Genomic DNA, 25,138 nt, shown 5'->3' on the forward strand with positions numbered 1-25,138 from the left:
CTTTGCACGGATATTGCGCCTATATGCACGTGCTTAATGTGTTCGTTTACAAAAGCGGGCCATTTTTCTGCCACTATAGAAAGTAGAGTGCCCTGTATCAGAGAAATATTAATTGACGTATGTAAGTGAATATATCTGTGATGAAGTCATAATTTCTCAGTTTTTGCATCGCACATAGTTTCCTCATCCTCATTAATCTCTTCACCCCCGCTTCCTGAATTCCAGTTCTGGTATTCTTTCTTAAGCAAGGCCTATTTAATGGGAGACTGATGTCTCATGTAGGCTTATTAACTATATCATCAGCAATAAAGAAAGTAGGGTTTAATTTGCACTAATTTTAGAACATTACGTTAATTAAATAATAATAATAATACGGAGTGAGCTCAGGCTACTTGTTAGGATTCTTGCTTCGCAATTGGATTATACCGGGTTCGAATTCGGAGACCAGCTATCCTGACTGGTTGCTCCCGGGTTTTCCAGGGTTGTTCCTCAGTTATACTGGGCAAATGCTAGGTTAGTACCTTGATCTAAGGCTCTGGAGACCTTCCTTCCATTCCTTTCCCAATGTTTTCATCTGTTGATTATTACAGTGTAAAGTGGCCTCTGAGGATGTATCTGGTAGCTTATAGTAAATAAACAATAACGACTTAATATATCTTCACGAAACGTGTGGGTTAATTTAACTACAGTCTTACAGTCCCAATAGATAGCTAAAGTTTTAATATTAATTTCCTGACTTTTAAATACTATTTTCATATTGTTTCAGCTTTCAATTTTCTCATGTATGTTCCACCGAGAATGGAACCTGAGATCACATGAACAAATGCGAATATGTTAAATATTTTTGAACACTTTAATATACAAAACACAAAACGCTTCAATGATACGATGCATGGATATGTTTTGGTTACGTCCTGCAATGTATGATTAAAGAAACCTGGAGGGTGAAGAAGAAATAACAGAAATCTCTTTTATATTTACTCCTTCAACAAACTCCTGACCTCAGAAGGGCAACCCATAAGTTAGGTAATAAAGTCATACAATGAACACTTTCATTAATACTAATAATATTACACAACCATATCGCTCTCCTGAAATTCTCGTGTGTATGTTTAAAGATCTACTGTTGTTCCACGCCAACCAGTCTATATTTTTTGTTGTACCTTCGAAGTGGAAGATTTGTTGATGGTTGGACTCTAGTGAGTCAGAAACTACTATTAATAAAGAGTTTGTTTTGTCCAGTATTCCTGCGATTAGAAGGGTCTTATTTAAAAGATATTTCATTTGTATATGAGAAAATAAGAAAGTTTATATAAGAAAGTAAATATTGCAAGGTTAAAATAACATAAAGAACAAAGGTAGCACAAACGTGTTATGGAAACATTTAAAAGCACAGCATCCTACTATATTAGTGAATCTGAAAAAAGTTTGACGAATTTTAGATATTCAATTTTATCATCACAATTTCAGATGTAGGTTTGGATACGAATCAATATCTGAGATTCGGATCCAGATCCGAGATCCGGACCCAGATCCGAAATCCGAATTTCGGATCCAGATCCGAGATCCGGACCCAGATCCGAGATCCGAATTTCGGATCCAGATCCGAGATCCGGACCCAGATCCGAGATCCGGATCTGAGGTTCGGATCCGAGATCCGGATCTGAGGTTCGGATCCGAGATCCGGATCCGGCAAGATCCGGATCCGGATCTCACTGGATCCGGAATATCCGGATCCGAAAATTTTTGGCCATCCCTACCCTGAATACGAAGCTGTGGCTCTTATACAATACTCCGAAGTGGATGGAAACCCTTCCACAATCACTAGACATAAATCCAATTGAGCATCTATGGCACTCTTTGGAAACAAAGATACGAAAACACCATATTTCAAATAAGATTGATATTTAAAACACATTGTCGACGGAATGGAGGGAAATTACCAGGGTAACAACAGAGAATTTAGTTAGATCAATGCCAAGGAGGTTGCAGGAGGTCATACTGCAAAAAGGAGGACCCACAAAGTATTAAAAGTTGGGGAACAACAACCCAAGCTGTTGCAGATGAGTAGTATTTCTTAATAGAGGAATACTTCTTTGGCGTGAAATATGTTTAGTTCATTTTATTTGTACGTTTTCGTATGTTTTGAGCATGAAATAACTAAATTTCTATGTTTGGTATATATATATATATATAGTAATGAAATAACTGTGTCTCGTTCTTCCTTTTACTATTGAGTTGAATGCAAATTATATGTGTACAAAGACTTCAGTTCTGGCCGGACGAATACTTATTTTGCTCACTGTATGTATACATTGTACCCATTAGAAATATTGTCAACTACATGCTATTTAACTTCAAAAAAAATTCTTAAATGTGGAGGGTCTCTACTAGTGGGAGGTCCGTGTCGATTGACGACTTCCTTTCTATAAAGGAACGTTACACTACCTACAAACATTTATCATTTTGCATTTCCAACACGTATATTGATAATTATTACAGTAATAACGTTGGAAGTTCTCGTTTCGCTGTTGAAAGCATCATTTTATTTTCATATTTCACTCATTCTTTACAAAGAAATCATTAATGTGATTTCTTTGTTCATTTATACAGTGAAACCTGTCTTTAACGAAATCGAACGGGACTCGCGAAAATTTCCGTTAAAGACAGGTTTCCGGTTAACGCAGGTAGATCTATGCAAAAAAAAAGTGCATACATATAATGGACATACTGAAATAAAAATAAGATGCTGTACATACCTTAGTCAATTTACAGTATTTATTTCGGGTATGAATTAATGCACGCAACACTTACAATGAACAGAGGAAATAGTGTACATGTGTTAACTTAATTTTTCCAATAGTCAATGAGGCATTTCTGTACACACCGCTGCTTGTCTGTTCAACTTTCCAAAAGACTTTAGCCCGAGAAACTACATTAAACGTATCAATGTCATTTCGACGTAAGGAAAATGTTGCAGTTCCTTTCAACTTTTGAGAGAATCTTGATAAGTCTTTAGCCAACAGTCTTCTTCCAACTCAATGCCATATTTATCTTCTTCCTCCACCTCCTCTTCTACTCTCAGACTTACTGTATAATTCTCAAAGTATGTATATCCGTTGTGTCTGCTTCGTTTCGCACATTACTGTTTATTTTGCTAAAAAAAATAAATAAATAACCTCTCATTGGATATCTAAAAACTTTCTACATGCTACACTCCGAAACTTGAAATATTTGTTAAAAGGCTTATTTTGATTTCTGTTGTCCGCGTAATACAGTTTCCGTTTAATGAAGGAATTAACCATGATGTTCGCCAGCAAATTCATGGGACCGTGAAATATTTTCGTTTAATTCAAGTTTCTGTTTAATAAATGGTCCGTTGAAGACAGGTTTTACTGTATTTCTAACTAGCAGAAACGCGCCTTTTTCGAACATGTTTATGGAAAGTGTTTTAACGTCTCCCACCCCATATGATAAGCATCAGAATGAAAATGGAATGATAAAAATCCATAATGCCATTCCCTTTCCACCCAACATCTGCATGCTGATGAATGTTGAACTTCATTTTAAACCTTAGACTATGAACAGAACACATGTGTTGCATGGAAAGAATTAAAACATCGTTTTTATTTATTTCTAAAACACTAGTCCCACCTCCGAGTTTCCTCCACTACATCATATGAACATAACTAATCATGACAAACTTACAATGACCCTATCTAGCACGTATGTCACAAAGGTATATATAAATCTATCCTCCAGAAAACCAAACCAAACCACTTGGCATAACTGCCCTATTTGTGGGCCTGAGTCGATCCACGCCATCTGTTATCAACTGGTGTAACTACGTCGCTGACGACCTAGCGACGAGCGCGTGGTTAGCGCGGCGCCGCGCCGTATAGCTAACCGGTTTATCGGGAGCTTTCTAGACCTAGTGGCTGTCACGTCTTTTATTCATGTGACACCCAGTCTGCCACACGACACTGGGTAAACGCCGAAAATTGGAGAAACACCGGCCAGGAATCGAATCTGCGCTATGAATCCAACGCTCTAACCACTAGACAACGGTGTTTCCACAAATCTTTCCTCACATTGTCAAAACACTGAGTCTAAAAATGAAATTGAGAGTGTCACTATTCACTCACCATCACCAAAAACTATGGATTCGCCCCTAATACTGATCGTTTTCGATTATTTTTAGATAACACAACTCAATTTTCCGCATAAATTATGATCCCACTCCCCCCTAGGATACATGCTTTAATCAGTTAAATATCGCAATTCTAGGAGGACCTAAGGTTGATAATCATACCAAATGTCATTTCAATTGTTACAGAATTTACTGCGTGATCCGACCAAACAGAAACTCACAATCGCTTTTATATATTTTGTTTCCTACTTAATTAATAGCCAACGTTCAGTATGTATGGATCATTTATTCTTGGTTCTATACCATCCCGGACCCGAGAGTGATTTGTATCACCTGACTCATCTTCATTTGAAACGTTCACTTCAGAACATCCTAAATGCAGACGATTCTAGAGATTAACATAGTTCCCTGAAGGAAGCTTGTATCACTCCAAATTTCCTCAAGTCTCTGTACAGAAAAATGTATTTTCTCCTCCTTTTATGAACGACAAAAGTACACTTATTACGCAATACGTTCCTTTCTCTCAACGGGTTCGAATTCCATTTACGATTTTTCTTCGTAAAGAACCTGCATTTTCCTGACAAAGGAAACTCATTAATGAATGTTTAAAAAAAGAAAAAAAACGTAAATTTTCCCATAGTAATTTCACAAGTAAATTCTAAAGTTTCACACGCATATATATATATATATATATATATATATATATATATATATATATATATATATATATATATATATATATATATATATATATATATATATATATATTACTTAAGCTTATATGTTATTTTGTTATTGGGGAGCTTGCTTTCTCGTAACTGACAACGAAGTGCACATTACAAAGGTTGTTTTTGTTCAATAATTATAAACTTACAGTTTGCTGGAAATTAAAAAATCCCAAACTGGATTCTCTCCTTGTTAAAGTTATTTTCTTGCAACAGAAAACAAACAAAAAACAATTACATCCTTCTGTGGTACGTAATCCAGCACAAATAGGTCAGTAGCGTGCTGATCTCCGTAGTGTAAATGGTTACTGTGTTAGTCTGTTAACTTCAAGGTAGAAGATTCGATTCTGTTGTAAGATTGCTTTTATTTCTAATGTCCTCAAAGTTTCCTTCTATTTCCCCACTTCTTACTACTACTAGATATGGCCACAAGCACCTCCAAAATAATCCTGTATAGTAGCTTCAGGCAGTAAGTCTCTCTTCAGTTAGACTTTGGTGCTGAGTTGCCACATCCACAAGGACAAATAGAACGCTATTACGAACAAGCTCATTTCTTCGTTTTAACTATAAATTATAACTCCCTTGGTTTTCATTCTGTTTCATGAAAATCTCTCTCATAAGTTGAGAAACTGTGTGTCTCCTTTGTTATAAACTGCCGAAAATGCGCAACACCACACTTACACACTCTGGCTTGAAAAGTATGGGACTTTCGCAAATGGTTCACAGAACTACACAGGAACAAGTAGGTGTTCTATCTAACTATTCATATTTCCCAATTCCTTAGTACTGGTGTACCGAATTTCATGAAGTTATTTGGGATACAAGAAAATACTTTTAAACAATAATTGAGTACTCATTGCGTGAGTACCAAATGATTGTGAAATATGCAGTGCCGGATTTACGTATAAGCTAAACAATTCTCTTGGGGTCCCCAAAAATTTTAAGAAACAAACTTGATATAATGTAATTCAGGCCCGTAGCCAGCCTGATTTATTAGGGGGGACAGAAATGAAGACTGAGGGGGCAATGACAAAAGCATCAAAGAACACCATAAAATTGTATATTTATTTATTATTTACAGAATCTGTATTTATTTTTGAATTATCGAAACCGTAAATTTTTGTTTCATTTTGGTGTGCTTAATAAAGCTCTTTGCGAGGTACTTTGTTTTATAATAATATATTGAAATTTAAGTATTTATTTTTTAAACATTAGAACAAAATTATATTACAGTACTTTTAAACTATAACAATACAAAATAGAAATATATGTTTTATTCAACGTTTTCACCCAATTTTCTACATTAAAAATAAGCGAGACACTACAGTTTATTAATATTCACAACTAACGTTGTAGACTATGATATTGTTGTTTGGAAGTGCACCTGGTATCCTTGAATGCTTGTCATGGTTTCAGTAATAGGGTAGGGTTTGAAATTCTTGAAAGAGGTAAAGGCAATGGAAGGTGTTTGGTGCGTATAACAAGAAACGTATATATTACATACACAAGCAAATAACCTCATAATCTAATCGGCGGTGCTGTTGTCGTTCTTCAAAGATGATTCAAAAGTTCCAAAGTCTTTGTCAACGATTAGATGGGAAGCTCATTCAAGACCCATAAGTGCAATACTTGACAGTTCTGATTAAATAATTTCTGAATTGCCTCAGCTTTATATTGATACCACAGAGAACGATGAAACAAGAAATCAAGCCAGAAACCTTTCGAATTAAATGGAGGAGTTTGAATTTATGGTAAATTATATATTTGGAGATATTTGCTGAATGAATTTCACAAAGTTGGTCAATCGAGATCTTTTTGATTGGTTTGAAAAACAGACAAAAAGCAAATTACCTGATGTTGACAAGAAAAGCAGAAGGTCTAGAAGGAGGAATATAAATGACGATGAAGATGATGCTTTAAAGAACCTTGAGCCAAGAGAGAAGTTTAGAATTGATTCATTTGTACCTGTGGTAGATGCATTAGAATCTAATTTGGCCCACAGGGCATCAATATACAATGGTACTGCAAAAACTTTTCATTCCTAACAAACCTAAATACGACAGGAGAAGAAATTTGTGAAGGAGTCAATGCTTTAAGCCAAACATATCCTGAATATGTGGCAGGGGCGGCTTGTCTATAAGAGCTGCAGAGCTGCAGAACTACCAGCTATTTTAGTGGAATAAATGTATTTTCAATTAAGTTGAATTGTGTTTAATTTAATCAAGGTAATAAATAACATGTAATGATGATATTTGGTCTAACAGTGTCCTGAAATTGTGCTGCTGGATATGCTACATAGCGTACAATTACTGGAAACACCTTCTGAAGCTTAATAATATTGCAAGAGCTGTGCACGGATTGCCCTATACTTTAGCATTGAGACCAAAATCTTCACCAGCCGCACTGTATTACGTTTTCCTTGTTTGTTAGATCGGATTTACTAGAGCTGCACTTCCAGCAGCTCAGAACTCACGAATACTTCCGAAGAAGCCGAAGACACACGACGTGATGTACATGAGGCGCCTTCTTGTTTTTTATAACGGAGTTCAGTGTAATTGTTGCGCGCTTTAAAAATAATGGTATTCCATGTTCGAGTTTGTGCAAATTTTCTGAACAAAACACAATTTGTGTGACAATTTTAAGGAAACCATAAACCTTTTGGAAATTCTTCTAACTACCCCAACGACAATAGGTGAAGCAGAACGTTACTTCTCTAATTTTAAACTAGTTAAAACATTTTTGGGAAGCACAATGTCAGGAAAGAATCAATGCTTTGGCTGCCTTATCAATCGAGCGTGATATCATATCCATCACGCCGAACTTAAATGAAAGAGTAATAGGACATGTTGTACAGCAGAAGTCACGTCGGATAGACTTCATTTACAAACGATAAAATATCTATAATTCAGTAGATTAATAAAATTTCTGCCTGTAGACATTACGTGAATCCGAAGTTGTTATGGTATCTGAAAACAGTATGTTTCTTACGGTATGAATATGTATTTTAAAAATTTGTTACACACAACAGTGGTGTATTTAGAGGGAAGCTATCGGGCTCAAGATCACCCGAAATTCATTAAAACTTGTAGGCATCCCAAAGGAAAAATTAAGTGCTTATTCATATGCTGTGTATAGCTCCTCCCGAAACAAAGCCCTAAATACGCCACTGACAACAAATAATCAAAACAATAGTGTTTTGCTTGCTATACACTAAAGTTATATATATATTCGTTAATTTCAATTATAATTGTCATTTATAACGATTAGAGTGCTGAAAGATTATGCTGGTTCGTGTACATTTTATAATTAATTGCTGTAAACAGGAAATTTAATATACAAAAAACAAACTGTGCAGAACTACCTCAGATTATGGTATCGAGCCGCTACTGATATGTGGACATGAACGTTGTTGAAGTCAAACATTTTTCACCAATATGTTAGACAATCAAAGTTATGCACATGAAAATCTGACACATCAAGATCTGTATCAAGTAATATTTAATGACCATGTCCAATCAGCATTCCCCAATGTAGAAGCAATTCTAAGAATGATAATTTCCTATGTGTGGTGATTTCAAATTGCCGTGGAGAAAGATCTTTTCTCGGCTAAAGAGAGTAAAAAAAATAATTTAGAACAACAATGTTTTGTGACAAGATCATGTTAAAAAAAAAAGTTGTGTTAATTCACAGGGCAGACAGGGCAGTGGTTCCAGGTTCTAGTGTTGGCGTTTAACACAGGGAGTGTGTTACGTTTTTAACCCACAACCGGTGTTGAGAGGTGTTAAATTCGGATCTGTGTTAGTATTCTCGATGTTGATTCGACACCATGTCAGGGTAGGTAGTGTGGAGAAAAGTGTTGAGTGTTACTTGTGGCAGTGCTGCATTAACACGAAGAAAGTAACACAGTGTGTAGTGTGTTAATTATTTTGTGTTAATATTACACAGTCCATGTGTTACTTCAACATCATTTTCTTATTATTTCAACATACAATCTGTGTCATAATTCAAGGTCAAAGCCGTGTAAGTAACACCGTTTTGGCATTAATTCAACACTCCTTGTGTTAAAATTGAAGGTCAGACCACCAGATTTACACCATTTTTGGTGTTAGTTCGACTCAACTTCTGTGTTACTACGACACCTATTTCGGTGTTGAAATAACTCCGTGTGTGGTGTTGGTGCAACCATTTTTCTATGTTGGAAAACCATGTGGTGTGCATGCTTACGCTTACCTAAGATTCTAATTTTAAAATAAGAATAGTAAATACAGAACACTTCATATAGAAAATTTTCATAAAATTTTTTTCGTCCTCCCCAACATTTATTGTGAAGTATTTCTTGATGATGCGAAACACAACCTTCACCAACATATTGTTCAAGAATGATAGGAAACTGTTACCTATATCCTTATAATATTTTCACCTCTTAATCGTGATTCTACTTGTTTTCCGCCATTTTTGAAGCGGCGGTTCCGCCATTTACAACTGGAAGCAGCTTCTTACATAGCGTGATTTCCAGTAAACTGTTCCAATCTAGTAATTAATACTGTTAACTCAATAGAAGAGGTTAACTATTGTTGGTCTGGTGGATAAAGTAAGCTGTCGACCTTACGGGTATTATACTTCATAATGTTGAGTCTTTTATTGTTGTTGTTGAAAATTAAATGAAAAACATAGTTTAACGTCCCACATTATGCCCTTTAGGCTAAGGGAGACTGATTAACGTGAGTGATGATGGAAGAACTGGTGAATTGAGAAAGTAGGATGAAACGGGAGTATCCCCAGAAAACCCACGGACACGGATACCACAAACATACTTGGCCGGTGATCGAACCAGGGACCTCATACACCAGAGGTAAGCGCTCTACCACTGAGCTACCGTGCCCCCTGTTGTTGTTGTTTACATCAAATAACTATATCAGAGTACCAGAAAGGACTAGTAATTCATTAATGGAGATCCATTAGTAAAAATTCGAAAATAGATTTGCAAACATTCTGAATCATAAAGAATATATTGGTATTAGGGGAGATAACGCCTGTCAGTAGTAATGGTAAATAACTATTTCATGCCATGGCGGAACACTAAACGCCTTGCTAGCAGACTGAGCCATATGAGAACTAAGGCTCGTATCGAGACGAGATTTCATCCAGTCTCAGTTGACAACGGTCTTGGTGTCGGTCTCGAGAGCCGTATCGATCTCGTCTTGATGATCTCGAAACAATGTGTGAAATTAAGAATGTAAGTAGTGTCATCTTGTAGTCTGTCATTTACCCCTTTGTGCTGTTATGTGGCTTATGCTTTCTGGGCGTGTGTTCGCAGATTCAATCCTCAATAGGTGTACCAAGCCTTGGATAAAGCCTGAATAGTCATCTACACCCCACTTTAAGCAGTAGATCTTTCCTCATATATCCTCAGTATACAATTAAACTCTAATCATCTCCTTGTACTATAGTTTATTACCACCTTTTTGAATCAGTGTTATTCAGTTCCACATACCAGATAACGCATTAAATCCGTTATTTCACTACAAATATGTTTGAATTTTGAAAAAGGAAATAATACACAGTTTGTTACACTTTTTAATATGAAGTGCTGGTAGATGCTTCCACAAATCCCTGATTTAATATGATACTATTTCTCTTTCCATAACCTTACTCTATCATATTCCAAAATTTCTGCTTTTACTCTTCCACAATTCAAAGAAAAGTTGGACCATTACCTATACGAGGGGTTGTTATAAAACAGTCAGAAATTTCTATCATATTCTTCTCTGAATAATCCCAGAACTGTGTGGAAAAATTATGTTGGGAGCTTGAAATATTGTGCGTTTCCTTTACAAACTGAGTTTCGGAATATGTTGGCAACATGCTCTTTGAGTAATTAAAATGATTAGAAAAAGAATAAAACATATTGAAAGACATTGAATTTAGCATTGTAATTATTCAAAATATTTTCGATATACCACATGGTTAGAGATTAGGGATGGCCAGATCCGGATATTTTTGGATCCGGATCCACTTGGGTCCGGATATCCGGTATCCGGACACTGGATCCGGATCCGAAAAAACGGATCTTGGATCCGGATCCGAAAATCCGGATCTTGGATCCGGATCCGAAATTTCGGATCTTGAATCCGGATCCGAAATTTCGGATCTTGAATCCGGATCCGAAATTTCAAATCTTGGATCCGAATCCGAAATTTCGGATCTTGGACCCGGATCTCAAATTTTGGATCTTGGATCCGGACCCAAATCATCAATATTTTCCACCCCATTTCCCCCCTTCCTCGTCGATTTTCCCAAAGTCCTTCCTTAGTGGTATCCTACGTCACAAAGCCTATAAACTGTCCAAATTTCAAGTTTGTAGCTTAAGCGATTTGGCCTGTACGATGATCTGTCACTCACTCACTCAGGACTTTGCCTTTTTTATATAGAGAGATTTAAGATTTTATGGGAAAGCCATGGATTTTGTTCTAAGGTCGCCAGTGCCTTAGAAATGTAATAGCTTTGCTATAAACTTTAAGCAATCAACTAACTGATCTGCGTCTATATGTATTATGTAAAATACCGCTTATGATATTTATTTTGCTCGTAATAAAAAATAAATAAAAATGATGAAAATTCAAAGACATCCATGATTTTAGCGTAATGCTGCAGGAGTTCAGATCATTGGATTAATCATAAGAGCCGACTGTATCAGATAGACTACGTTAATTTCCAATGTGGCACAAAGAAAATATACAGCATTACTATGCAGTTTTTCAATGTTTTAACTCATTCTGAAAATATTATCATAGGTCTCACAAACAATCGAATTTTAATCCTAACTTGTGTATAACAAAAGGCAGATCTATACAACTACTGACTTGAGATGAAAGTGGCATACTTGTAGTACGTTTAAAGATATACTAAAGACTAAATGATGGGGTGTGCGCAACAGTGGTCTAACTCCGAAAAATGTGAAAATGAGATTTTGATGTAATCTTTTGTCATTTAAATTGAATTGTCTTCCCACTGAGTTAGATAAAATTCACGTATTAAATTTTATACATATGGATATTTTAGTTCTGGGTCTCAATCTAAGGCCTAAAATATTCAAAACAGGAGTCCGAATCTGAACTTCGAAATTCCGGATCCAAGATCCGAAACTTCGGATCCGGATCCAAGATCCGAAACTTGGGATCCGGATCCAAGATCCGGATCTTATAGGATCCGGATATCTGAGATCCGGATCCGTCTGGCCATCCCTATTAGAGATGTCATTTGACCATGTTTCTCATGTGCATATGCTTATGACTGCAGCTGTCCAAGGGCAATGGTTTCACTATCGTACATGTAACTTTAAAATGCAAGAATTACAAATAAAGATTAATTCAGTAATTTTTTGTCGATATTCAAGACGAAACCGAGACTGACCTCAGTCTCGTCTCGAGTTACAAGTCTGTTTAGGCCTTGTGTTGGATAAATCTCGGAATGTTTAGTTTCGGTCTCGACTCAATCCATAAACATCGGTCTCGATCTCGGTATAATATTGAAATTTCAAGACGAGACGAGGCGATACCAAGACCAAGAATAAACATTCCGTTTCCGAGATTCTACCGCTAGTCTTGGTCTCGGTACCATCCGTAATGAGAACCAACTGATTGTGAGTAGAAAGTCGGTCGGAATCAGAACAAGAGAATTTTTCGTAATGTTAGTAACTACAGCCCAGCGACGATTATCTGAGCCCCGACTAACCGAGTTCCTGGTTAACCGAATTGATCATTAAAGAAAGCACAAGAAAATGCCGGAGTGAAGTGGCCTCATTTTAAATGGCACCCGTTGTAGTGTACGAGCAGAAACCGAGGTGGCGCGGCAATTGATATAAATTACAAAAATAAGATTATAAAACTTCAAAACAAATCGTAAAGGTTCAAACACGCGACCCCAGGATCACTAGCATAAAGCTCTACCACGAAGAGCTATCAAGCCGCTCACGCTGTCATAGTCGGCCTATTTCGTTATTATACCATACCCAACGCCTTTATTACTGCACGTACAGTACTGCTATTCAATTCGCAGGAAATCAGTCTGTTTTATCCCAGTGCCTTTTAGTCACACCCTCATTAGCTTGGACAATCAAGGCTCTACTGCATTTTCTACAGTGCAGTTGAGTTGGCTTTCCGTGGGCGAACTTCATTACCCATTAAATTTACACCCTAAACTTTTGAATAACGCATTTGGTTGATTTTCTTCGCTTATTATTTAACAAAAGAGTGTTATAATAAACATGGGGAGACTAGAACGGGGAGTCTAAAGTATGTGGATACTTATATCTACACTTTCTGTTACAGGATGTCTCCCTCCCTTGCTCTGTTGATTCAAAACAAATGATGACTGCTACGAGAAATAGTCACATGTTTACCACTGGTAGCTATAAGATTAATGCATTGTTGAAAAGACGGAGACTGACTGTTAATAACGTTTCCCGTTGTTTGTTCAGCATGAATCGCCTCAATGCTATCACTACCAAGAGAAAAAGGTAATTCAAGTTCAGATCTTGAAAAGATCATTATGTAAACCTCTTGATCGCTCTGAATGATACGAAGTATATTGTAACACATAATTCAACAAATTTACAAAGTGCTGAAATGTCGAAAGAAAAATAGTCATAACGTAAAACCTTACATATTTATTGGCAAGAGTTGATATGGTATTCTCTTTCATTAAATTTAAGAAAAGCGGATATGACCAATACAGTAGCAAGGTTTACTAAGAGAAACATAAAACTGACTTAATTTCAATACGAACAAAGTTATCATCTTTAATACCATTCACTGCCAAAATTAATCCTTACCGTTAAGTTCCAAATAACGATGCTTCAAACAGCAGAACTAAGAAGAAAAATTAACAGAAACATCCCTAGGAATAACTTGCGAACTGTACCTAGTACTTGTCATTCCTCTATGATTTAAGTAACAGTGGCTACCAAGGCTATGCTTGTTCCGGAAAATCCGCCCACAAAGTTTACATATCTCACTTTGATTTTCACAATGTCGATCAAGAATATGCCTCTTCATATTTGATCTTCGCACCATCTTCCCACAAAGAGGACATGCAGATTGAAGAGGATTTGAAAAGACAACTGAAATGAGATTCAAGCAAACAAGGATCAGATTCGCGTAATTTACATGAGACGGGAGACATGTGCTTTAAGTTATATTGGAAAGAGTAAAATATTACTACCAAATAGGAGCGAAAAATTTAGTTGTGTGACTACAGAACATACAAAGGTAAGCCTTCATAGCCGAAGACAGAAAATCGATCCACGTAATATCTTCATATGAACTTCATGTAGAAAATATTACGTATAATAAGACAGATCAGACCAACTAATGGACTAAGATCGACACGTCAACAAAGTGATCGATTACGGTAGCATATTGACTAAGATTGTGTGAAGTCAAGCACACTAGCGTCGTTGCCGTGTCAACTGAGTTCGTCTTAGTTCCTGATAGGTTATATGAGAACATTGCCTGAAGTGTGATGTTTAGTTCGAACTAGGGATGGTTACGTTTTTCTCGAAAAGATATTACACTGACAAATGAATTTTTCAAAAACAAAAATTAAGCATAAACCTTCCGAAACGAAGTGAAAATAAAACGTGTTTTTGCGTTTTTGCTGGTTTCATATACCGTTTTATTGGAAAACATTGTTCGCCAAATAAAAAAAAATGTCTAACACTTATGATTGTTCCTAGGATTCTGGAACACAATGGTGCTCATTTTGCACCAAACGGCTCTCGAGAAACAATAGTAATGTGGTTAGTCCCATTTTCGCAACATAATGGAAATAGGCCTACATGGTTATAAAATACTTTTAACATATTTTTCAGTTAATCTAACTTTAGAACCTTAATTCGTGTAGAATGTAAAACAATATTATTTTCAAACTATTTTGCGTAATTCAGGCGTTAAGGAGTTAACCACATGCCCCGATAGTGTTCAGTTTGATGAAAAGCTATGTGTAATGAAAGTCCCACCGAGGTTTCGACTATGCAATCCTTTGATGAACAAGTCAACGATATCACGATTCACTTCACCCATATGATTATCAATAATAATGAAATGTGGTTTATTTCAGGAAGGAAGTCCTTCATGAAACTGCACAGAAACAGGCTCTTTTGTGCACATGTTTTGCTATTTTGCAAAAGTATGTTACGAAATTTTCAATACACCATACTAGAGGTTCGAAAGCATTCGCTTTCAAGTTTTGTCACAATTGATAGGTCCAGGGAGAACGTTTCCACTCTGTATCGAGGATGATTTTACTCTGTATCAACGATAAATACCAACATTTTGTTTCATGTTACATGTATATTTTAATATTTTCATGGCTATACGTTAAGCTTATCCGGTATGATGAATAAATTGACTCTAATTATCTTCCAAAAAGTTAAACCCTTTAACATTTTGGGTTTGAAAAAAAAAATTAATTTCTTCGTACAAGAATTTGTTCAACAAAAATTAGTTTCAAATTTTTGCTTCAGTTTTCGTTAGTATTCTTCTATAACTAAATTTTTGCTTGATAAAATTTTTAGTTTGTTAACAAAATAGCTTAATACTAGTCATCATTATAGGTATTCTGTCGTCCTTAGCAGGTCACTTGCCGCAACTGAGAAGCTTCTATGCTCCACGGTCCTCTCCGTCGTCACATACATTTTTTTTATATCGTCCATTAATTGTAGTCTCCTTCGGCCCCTCCCTCTCTTTCCTGTCACAATACTATCTAGAACGTCCCTCATGATACAATCTTGAGCCAATGTCCCAAGCAGTTTCCCTTCTTGTCAATATACCTAGCATTGTTCTTTTCTCCTCCAATATTTCTAACACCTTCTCATTCGTTTTCCACTCGATCCAGCTATCTCCCCATTCTTCTTCGCACCCACATTTCAAAATCTCCAGTCATTTTTCATCAATTTTGCGTAATGGCCATGTTTCTGTCCCATATAGTACAATACACCACATGAAGAATTTTAAGAGTTTTTCTCAACCCTTTATTCAAGGTCCCATAAAATAGACTTTTCTTTCTTCTAAAGGCTTCTTTCATTATTCGTATTCTTGCTTTCATTTCACGTTCGCACTTCATATCATCAATAATAATACTACCCAAGTATCGAAAACTAGTCACCTGTTCTATTTTGTACCCTCCTATTTCTATATTTGACATCGACCATTTTGTTCCGATCACTATGGCTTCTGTCTAACATTTATTTTCATCCCATATTCTTCACAGCCCTTCCTGAAATTTTCTAACATTTTATTGATTTTCTTTTCAGATTCCGCAACAATTGCCACATCATCAGCAAACCACATACACGTAATCATTCTACCTCCTATTCAAATACCATGATTATGAAGGCAATTTTTCACTATCTCTTCTAGACAGATAATAAATAAAGTTGGGAGAGACTGTATTCCTGTCGAACTCCCTTTCGAATTGCATTCATTCATTTCCTCCCCTATTCTAACCCTTATTTCTTGGTTTGCATACAAGTTTCACACAAGTATTCGATCTTTCCATTACAATTTAACCTTTCTTAGAACTCCCAACAATTTCCAATTCACGCAGTCAAAAGTTTTTTTCTAGATCAATAAATAAAACAAGCACCTATATACCCATTTCTATAAAACTTTCATAGGTTACCCTTAATAATCTAAGTGTTTCTCTTGCACACTTACCTCTCCTGAATCCGAACTGTTCCTACTCAACTTTTTTATTTACTCTTCCACACAGCTTTGTGTTCGGTATTCGAAGCAAAATTTTCTTTAATAAAATTTGTAGCTTGAACATTCTTCTTTGCTAAAAATTTTTAATTTCAAAATTTTTGAATATTTTCCTTAACAATTTGGTTTAACAAACTTTTCGTATTAAAAAAAAAGTCTTTCGAACTTTTGCTAATTTCGTGTTAATCATACTTTCATGTAAAAAGGTATTTATACTTGTTTAACCTTCCGACAGGATTTAGCTATCGACTAAAAATGTAATGTGATACGTGTGTGTTCGTGTGAGTGCGTGTATACGGTATAGAGAAAAAATCAGTTAGTTGGAACTCTCCTACGGTAATCAACTATAAACATCACGTTACAAAGGGTGGGAGGGATATGTAATGGAGAAGAGAGAATGACAAGTGATGTGAAATATGTAAGGAGATAGAGAGAGTTGAGGTCATTGCTGTAAAGCTAGGGCCTTAAGATTACTATTGCTTCATGGAGAATCGAAACTCAAAGGTATGTAAAGTAATTTTAAGTACAGTTGGTCCTTCGTAGTCATAAATACGTATTATAAAAAAAGTAAAGTACTCGACGATAATGCCTCATACTCAAATTCAAGGAGGGTTCTAGGCACCAATAACGCCCATGATAATGCATAATCTCCATTTAAATGAGCCCGTTCTCTTTTATCTAACATTTCGACATTCAAATTATAAGAAAGCAGTCATTTTCTTTCAAATCTAAACGTTTAGTTCAACCGCAATAACGCTAACTAAGCATGACGTCACATGGTGGAACCACAGACGGACCACTTTTAATTCGATACTTTTTAACACAAGCTTCACTCTCCAGAGTATACACTACAACATGACAGAACACAAGCTTCACTCTCCAGAGTATACACTACAACATGACAGAGTACATATTTTCTTAAGTACATATTTTCTTGCCAAAAGTACCACAGAGTAAAATCCATATTATAGTGTAAGGATAAATGGTTAACATTTGACTCAGGCCATGAAACTCCAGTCAGACCAACTAGCCTCTGTCTGTGTGTGTGTGCTCCTGCAACTGGATTGATTATAAATTCTCTTGAAAGAGAATGGATTTCGGTCCCAAAAGGCAAGGAGTGTAAGTAGACCACCTTCCATCTTGTCCAAAGGAACATATCCGGTCCATATACCCATTAAAGACAGTAAGGTGCTCGTCCATAGACCCTGATAGGCATAAGACCGTCAGCACACATCTTAGAACATGAAGGGGCAAAGTTCGCCAACCTCTCCTATAGAAAAGTGTAAATAGTGTCTCAAGGCCCAGAGAGCCTAGGGAAGACTTTTCAAAAAGCTTCACACGAGCTGAATGGAAGAGGGTTAGGATTCTCAGTGCTCCACGCAAGCAAAGAGAAGTTAAAGTCCCAAAACTCCATGCTAACTGTGCTAGGAGGAAAAGCACGGTCCACGCAAGCTGGATGGTTGCAGTTAGGAATCTTTAGAACTCCACGCAAGCTAGGAGAACGGTTAAGTTCTCACAATGCTCCAGGGAAGCAGTGTGTGCAGGAGGCCTCAGAACTCCAGACAAGCTAGGAGGCTTGATTTGGGTAGGAATCTTTTAAATCTCCACGCAAGCTAAGAAAGGGGAGTTGACCAGCCGAAACCGATGTCGTTTGTGCCGATGCTTGGAATTTTATACCTTCTTCTGAGCAGCGGTGGCGCTGGTGTTCCTCTTCCACCACATGACCAAGAGGTGACTATAATTCCTGTCGTCTGTTTCATGTGGTAACTTCTAGTGGAAGAGCATATAGTCTTGTTTATAAATGAACTCTCACGATGTTTATAAATATAACTACATGTAGAATACTACTGTATGTACCTATGAAAATTTGGGATCCTCCTTGTGCCTTTGGCTGGATTAAAAGTGTCCAAAAATTGAAATTCAAAATTGTATGTTCTTTATTTTCTATGATGGGTTTTATGGTCCTATTGAGGGGTACCCCAATCTCCTTTAGGGGTTTATGGACCAAATACATATCCTTGTGGTCCACTTTGTCCCGTAAATTGGATATATACACCCTTGTACTCTACGTTGTTTTCTTTGTCTGATGTGTGTCAACAATATATCTTTATGCTCTTAAATTGGAGCTTATTGTCCTATGGAAGGGTCTCTCCTTTTCTTTCATATGTGTCGAGGACCAGATACGTACCCCAGTTGTGTAAATTGGCCTTTTGATTGGTGGGGCTTATTCACTCCTATACTCTAACACGGGGGTGTTTATAGCCCTATGGAGAGGTGCATTACTACTTTTCATAGGTATATAGGATCAGATACGAGCGCCTGTGATTCATTTGAATGAGTATGAGTCGTTTCATTTAATGGGTAAAGTTGCCAAACAATCCAAATTTTAGTGTTTTTTTTAACACGTTATTTGTCCTCTAAGATGTATGTTTATGGTCTTATGAAAGAGCACTTTACTCTCTTTGATAGGGACTTAGGAATAGATACAAGGGGCCGCGGTCGCTCAGTGGTAGAGCGTTCACCTCTGCTGCTTGGGGTCCTGGGTTCGATCCCAGCCCCCGCCTAGTGAACTTTGTGGTGGACAAAAACCGTGTGCGTGGGTTTCCTCAGGGTTCCCCCGTTTCCTCCCATTTTCTTCATTCCACCATTTCATTCATTACTCATCATCACCGCCTCCTTTAGCCTCACCGGCATAATCGTGGGACGTAAAACTCAAAGATTTCATTTCATTTCATTTTCACCTATTTACCCTAATTACTTAGTGGATTTTGTATTGATCTTAGTGAATCTGTGTTATATTGTTTTATAACAAAATTTTATAATATAAGGTTGTGGGAGAAAATCTACCTGATACGTAACTAAGTAATTTTATATGGTGGTGGCGCAGGGTAGGCCTTACCGAAAATTAGTTTTCCAAAACTCGCAAACTTAAGAGAAGTGGGTTTATGAACTCTCAAGTTTCTAGAGGTAGGGTTACGTAACCCATTCAAAATTAAAGCCAATGACACCACGGGTCACGTGATTTCAAAGTCGACTCTGATTGGTTGAGAACAAATTCGAGTCAATGTCGGGAAATGTTACTACAGTGTAGTAAATGTAGTTAAAGAACATAAAACTTGTGATCCAAAAATAAATGAAAAAGAAAGAAAGAAAAAGAATCAATTAACAAAATTAATACTAAAGAAACTCACTCTGCAAGAGACCATAAACTAAACGAAAGAAAAAGAACTTGAAGGTACGAGTTGGAAAATGCGGCTACTAGTATGTTACCAATCATAGAGCAACAACAGCGATGGGAACTGGGAGCTTAAGATGTAACATAAAAGGAGAGTAAACATATTATCAAAAGTTCTTCTAAATCTCAGAACTGTGGGGACATGCCTCCACCTAGCAAAATATAATTACGCAATTGATCAATGTCGCTATTGTCCATTTGGTCAAAATGAACAATGCCTCCCCTTTCGTCCATTTGGTCAAAATCAAGAATGTTCCCCGTATCGTCCATTTGATGGAAGATTTCACCACTTCACGGTACGCATTCGGAGAACTCAAATTCCAGAGAAGGTGCCTAGAATTTGACAGAGTGCAAAACATTAACTAAAAATGTAATAAAAAACGTTTAGTAAGTGCAAAAATTTTCGAGTCTGAAAAAATTAAACATGTTCAAAGAAAAAAATAGTAGTGTGACCAAAAAATTTAAATAAAACATTCTATTTTTTTTTAAAATGTTCAGCCAATCAAATTGCACCAAGGATAGCTTTCTGCTAATGGCCTTAGACTGTGATTTGTAGCTACAATTCCAAGTTCGAAAAAAATCGAATCAAAATTTTAAAACATCGGTAAAAAAATTATAAGCAAACATTTTCAAACCTTACAGAAATTTAAACAATGATTTGAAAATGATCATCCAATCAGATTGCATCAATAATAATATTTTTTCTATAATGATCTTAGACTATGAGTCGTAGCTACAATACTAAGGTTCAAAAATTTTCGCACAAATTTTTTTGAATTTTTTTAGCAAATATTACAAAGTGATCAGCCAATTAGATTGCACCAAAAATAACTTTACATCAAATACCTTAGACAGTGAGTTGTAACTACAAAACTAGAGTTTAAGAATTTCTAAAATTTAAGTAACTAAGTGGTCGTACGAGTTTTTAAAAACATTTGAACAAAACCTTTAATAAAATTTTGAAAAAAAATTAAAAATATATTTGAAAGTCAGCAGTCAGTCCAATCGCACCAAGAATAACTTTCCGCTAATGAACTTAGGCTGTAAGTTGTAATTAAAATTTAAAGTGTGAAATTGTTGTTGCATATCAATCGGTTTTGATAATTACCTATCAGGTACTAAAAAAAACTTTTAGTTTAAAAAGCTCAACTACATTTCTTTAGCAAACAATCATTGACAAACAAAAATATTCTCTAACAAAAAAACGTTTCGCGGTTAACCGACAAACTTTATTCGATTTCCACTATTCGATTCACAAACTGTTCTCAACTATTAACTACATCTATGATCTTTGAATTTTTGAGTTGGTAGTCATGATTCATAATCTAAGTGTGAAATTATTGTTGTATATAAATAGGTTACATTAATTTTCTATCGTGTGTCAAGCTCAAAATTAGAAGTTACAGGTAGGGATGATGGACCTCCCTGATTTCACCAAAGATATCTTTTCACCAATGACCTTACACTATGTTCTGTATTTATCCATATGATTATATAATATATTTAAATCCCATCTTACCAAGGATGACTCCAAATTTCAAGGTGGAATCTGGGGATAACCTATATTTTCTGAAAGGGTTTGTCGAGTAAGTTCCAAAACTAGTTTCAATTCCTTGCCCAGAAGTGATTCCATCCCTTCATGGTTGGAAATATATAGAACAACTTGACCTATATGTCCTATATATATATATATCAAAGTACTCCCCATTACTAGTAGATTAAGAATATAATATGTACTACTCAATTATATCCTATACTAATGAACAAAACAAAGAAACATGATTATTTCATTACAAATATCCTATATAAGTGGACCTTAAAACTGAGAAAAGCATATCCATAATATCCAGTCAACAGCAAGTTATTTGGTATCACAACTAATGTGACTCATTGTTATGGCTAGATGTGACACATTCGGTATACGTATTTCAATTTCTATATTTTCCACGATTTCACCTATATATGTTGTCAGATTAGAACGTTCATTATATAGTCGTCAACCGCTCATCTACACGAGTTGTTTGATAGAACACACAGTACAAAAACGTTCAATAGATTTTGAGTTACTAAATAGGGAAAACTAGTGGTGGTAACTTGAACTCATTTACTCGATCCGAACTGATCTTTCTTAGTAGCTATATAAACCAGATTGGTCACCCTTGAGGATTTAAGTCCTCTAACTACAAGGTCCGGGTAATGAGAGGAAGAAAGGTTACAGCTAGATATTGTTTGCTGGACCTTGGCTTAATTTTTGGCTATGTGTGAGTCATGTAACTCACACGTCACGATCCTGGCAAGATAATGCTGCCAGAACTTCGCCCTCGTTTTTAAGGTATGATGGCCACGTAACTTACACTGCCTCACGATCACTCTACGTGGGAGAGAATGCTTTTATGTCTTGTTAAACGATAAACGTGCTCTTATCCTTATTTGCATTTTGTTATTAAGACATTTTTACGAACTGCTACTGCAAAGGGGCCTTGTAGTAAAAGACACGCGGTAGCGAGGCGTAAATTCATTGTGCGTGATTGATTGAAGCCCAGTTTTATTGTCTTCTTGGAATACGAGGGAATCCCTCATTGTAGAAAGTATAAATTGGGTGTTGAACTAAAATTTTTATCCTGAGCTATTATTTCACGAGTGGTGAGAGGACTTTGTAATCAACTTAAATGGCTTTAGTGTTTGAGTGATTATGAGTTTTAGTGCAAGGTAAAATCATTACAATTAAACACAAAACTGAATTGTTATTCATATAATTGTTCTAAACGATTTTTTCTTTCTTTTCATCAATTTTCATCTTAATAGTAACGACTAAAATATAATAAAATTTAAGTACTGTGTTTAATTTATTCAAGGAATTCATTAAATGTTTAAGTATGAATTATAAAGTTTATGTTGATGATTTTACTGTTTAGTATGTTTAAGTATTATGATTGTATTCACTGTCTACCTTCTTCTCTTGTAAGTATATTGGCCTGAAGGCATGTTCCGTAGAATTTCAGTCCATTCCAGGATGTCAAGCCTGGATATATATATATATATATATATATATATATAATGGCGCACCTCATTAAGGTTAGGGTTTTGGGGCTGACACAGTCTTCTATCTTGCCTTTAACTTGCTTACGGTAGAGGACATCGTAAGTATCGTACAAGCTGAGTATAGCTTTGTATCTATGTATCTAGGTTGTATTGACCACTTGTATAGTAGTGTTGTTAAAAAAAAAAAAATTTTCGAAAATGGCTTACGACTAGTGCTAAGTTTTGGCGAAATTGGCTTAATAAGTGTGCAAAATTTGAACTCAATCGGTGAAATTCTTGAAGTGCCGCATCGGGCCTAAAATTTGAAAAAAATGAAAAAAGTTACTATTGTGAAAATTTTGTAAAATAGTATTTGTTATCAATTGATGGTATTTTGCATGTAGTTCATATCTAAATAATATAAACATTGCTACAAATAATAATAATGAGCATTGCCGGACCTCTTTGGTCGGATCTAAAATAGAATAGAATGGAATATTTATTGCCATTAAACAACATTTGTTCCAATAGACAGTGTTAACCTATAAACAAATATATACAAAGAAAGAAAAAAGTTACAATTTACACTTTTCTTCAAATTCGTCGATACTATAAATAGAATTATTAACAAGAAAAGCTTTACAATGTTTTTTTTGCAATCATTATCACATATCATTCATATATGCACTGGCAATGTATTGTATAGTTTCATACCTGTATACTTATAACTTCTTTGTGTTATACTTAGCCTAATATAAGGAGTATTTCAGTCATGTTTATGTCTAGTATTATAGGAATGGATATTGTTACGGTAACCTAAACTGTCCCCATTTTCTTTAACATACATAAGACAACTACAAATATATAGAGAGGGAACGGGCATAATTTGTAAATCCTTAAAATATTATCTACACGATACACTATCAGTTAAAACTTTTATTGGTCTTACGGCTTTCTTCTGCCATTTAAAAGTCTGGGCACCAGGTGAGTTACCCCACAATATTATGCCATACTATAGGTGAGAATAAAAAAAGGCATAGTATGCTGGAAGAAGCATTGTTTCTGTGACTATTGTTTTCAGTTTGTGTAGTAAAAATAGCACTCTAAGATAGTTTCCTGCATAAATTTTCAGTATGTTCACAACAGTTAAATTTCGGATTTAGATGGATTTCCAATAGTTTTACAGAATCTACATCAGTCATATTACTAAGAGAAAAATATATAGTCTGTTTTAGATTCACTTATATAAAGTTTGTTGTGCTTTAACCATATAGATGACATTTCCAACATTTCATCGCTTTTAGTTTTAATACTCACTAAACTCATATCTGTACTTAGAAGAGTTGTGTCGTCAGCATATAATACAGATTTACGAAGTGGAAAACTTGGGGAATCATTCATATAGATAAGAAAAGTAAAAGTTCTAACACACTTCTCTGAGGTACTCCTACTGTTACATCCAAAAATTATGATCTCTCATTAATAATACGGACAGATTGACGTCTATTACTAAGATAGGATTTAATTAATAATAACTCAGCTCCCGAATACCATAATATAATTTTTCAACGAATATAAGATGTGACACCGTATCGAATGCTTTACTTAAATCTATCAATGTTGCACAGTTACTTAAATTATTTTCAAAACTACCTAACATGTGTGATGGTACGTTTTCCACGGCTTTAATCGTGGAAAAGCCAGATCTGAATGCAAATTTCGAACTGTGGAATATTTTATTTTGGTCAAAGTATATTGATAATTGACTCTTAATACACTGTTGAAAAACTTTTGAAATAATTGGGACTAATGATATAGGATGGTAGTTATTAGGATCACTTTTATCGTTTTTCTTATGTAGAGGTACTGTAACTGCCACTTTAAGGCAGTCAGGAAAGATTCCATCTAAAAGTATCCCATTGAATAAGTAAACCAAAGGATCAATTGAGGGAGTGAGCGCAAAGTTGTCTAACCTACATTTTTAAAAATGTAGAAAAATCAAGTTAAACTTAAACACATGTGGCTTTTTGTACAATGTATGTATGACACATTCAACCACTTGTGCTTGCTTTTGGTATATTGAACAAAAAAACACGTGTGTTTAACTTGATTTTTTTCCATTTTTTAAAATGTGGGTTAGACCACTGTTGCGCTCACCCTCTCAATTATAACATCAATTATTTTTCTAAACAAATTATTAGAAAACCCATAAAATTCGTGTTAACGCAGTATGCGAATTAGATAA

General features: G+C 35.6%; 1 protein-coding gene across 13 annotated transcripts in view; it reads right to left on the minus strand.

Moving 5' to 3' along the window:
- Window positions 1-25,138, minus strand: part of LOC145673735 (uncharacterized) — a 453,474-nt gene that overhangs the window by 230,666 nt on the left and 197,670 nt on the right. For 2 of the 13 annotated variants that reach the window (XM_081743457.1, XM_081743468.1), the window contains exon 6: window positions 13,798-13,996. The exons of 9 other annotated variants lie outside the window; for them this stretch is intronic. In XM_081743457.1, coding sequence (XP_081599583.1) covers window positions 13,798-13,996 — 199 coding nt within the window. Of the gene's footprint in view, window positions 1-13,708; window positions 13,997-25,138 lie in introns of all 13 variants that reach the window. 2 more of the 13 variants (XM_081743461.1, XM_081743459.1) reach the window with 1 other exon arrangement.

Source organism: Thermobia domestica, chromosome 17 (genome assembly GCF_964235325.1).
Source record: "Thermobia domestica chromosome 17, izTheDome1.hap1.1, whole genome shotgun sequence".
NCBI classification, from domain to species: Eukaryota; Metazoa; Arthropoda; class Insecta; order Zygentoma; family Lepismatidae; genus Thermobia; species Thermobia domestica.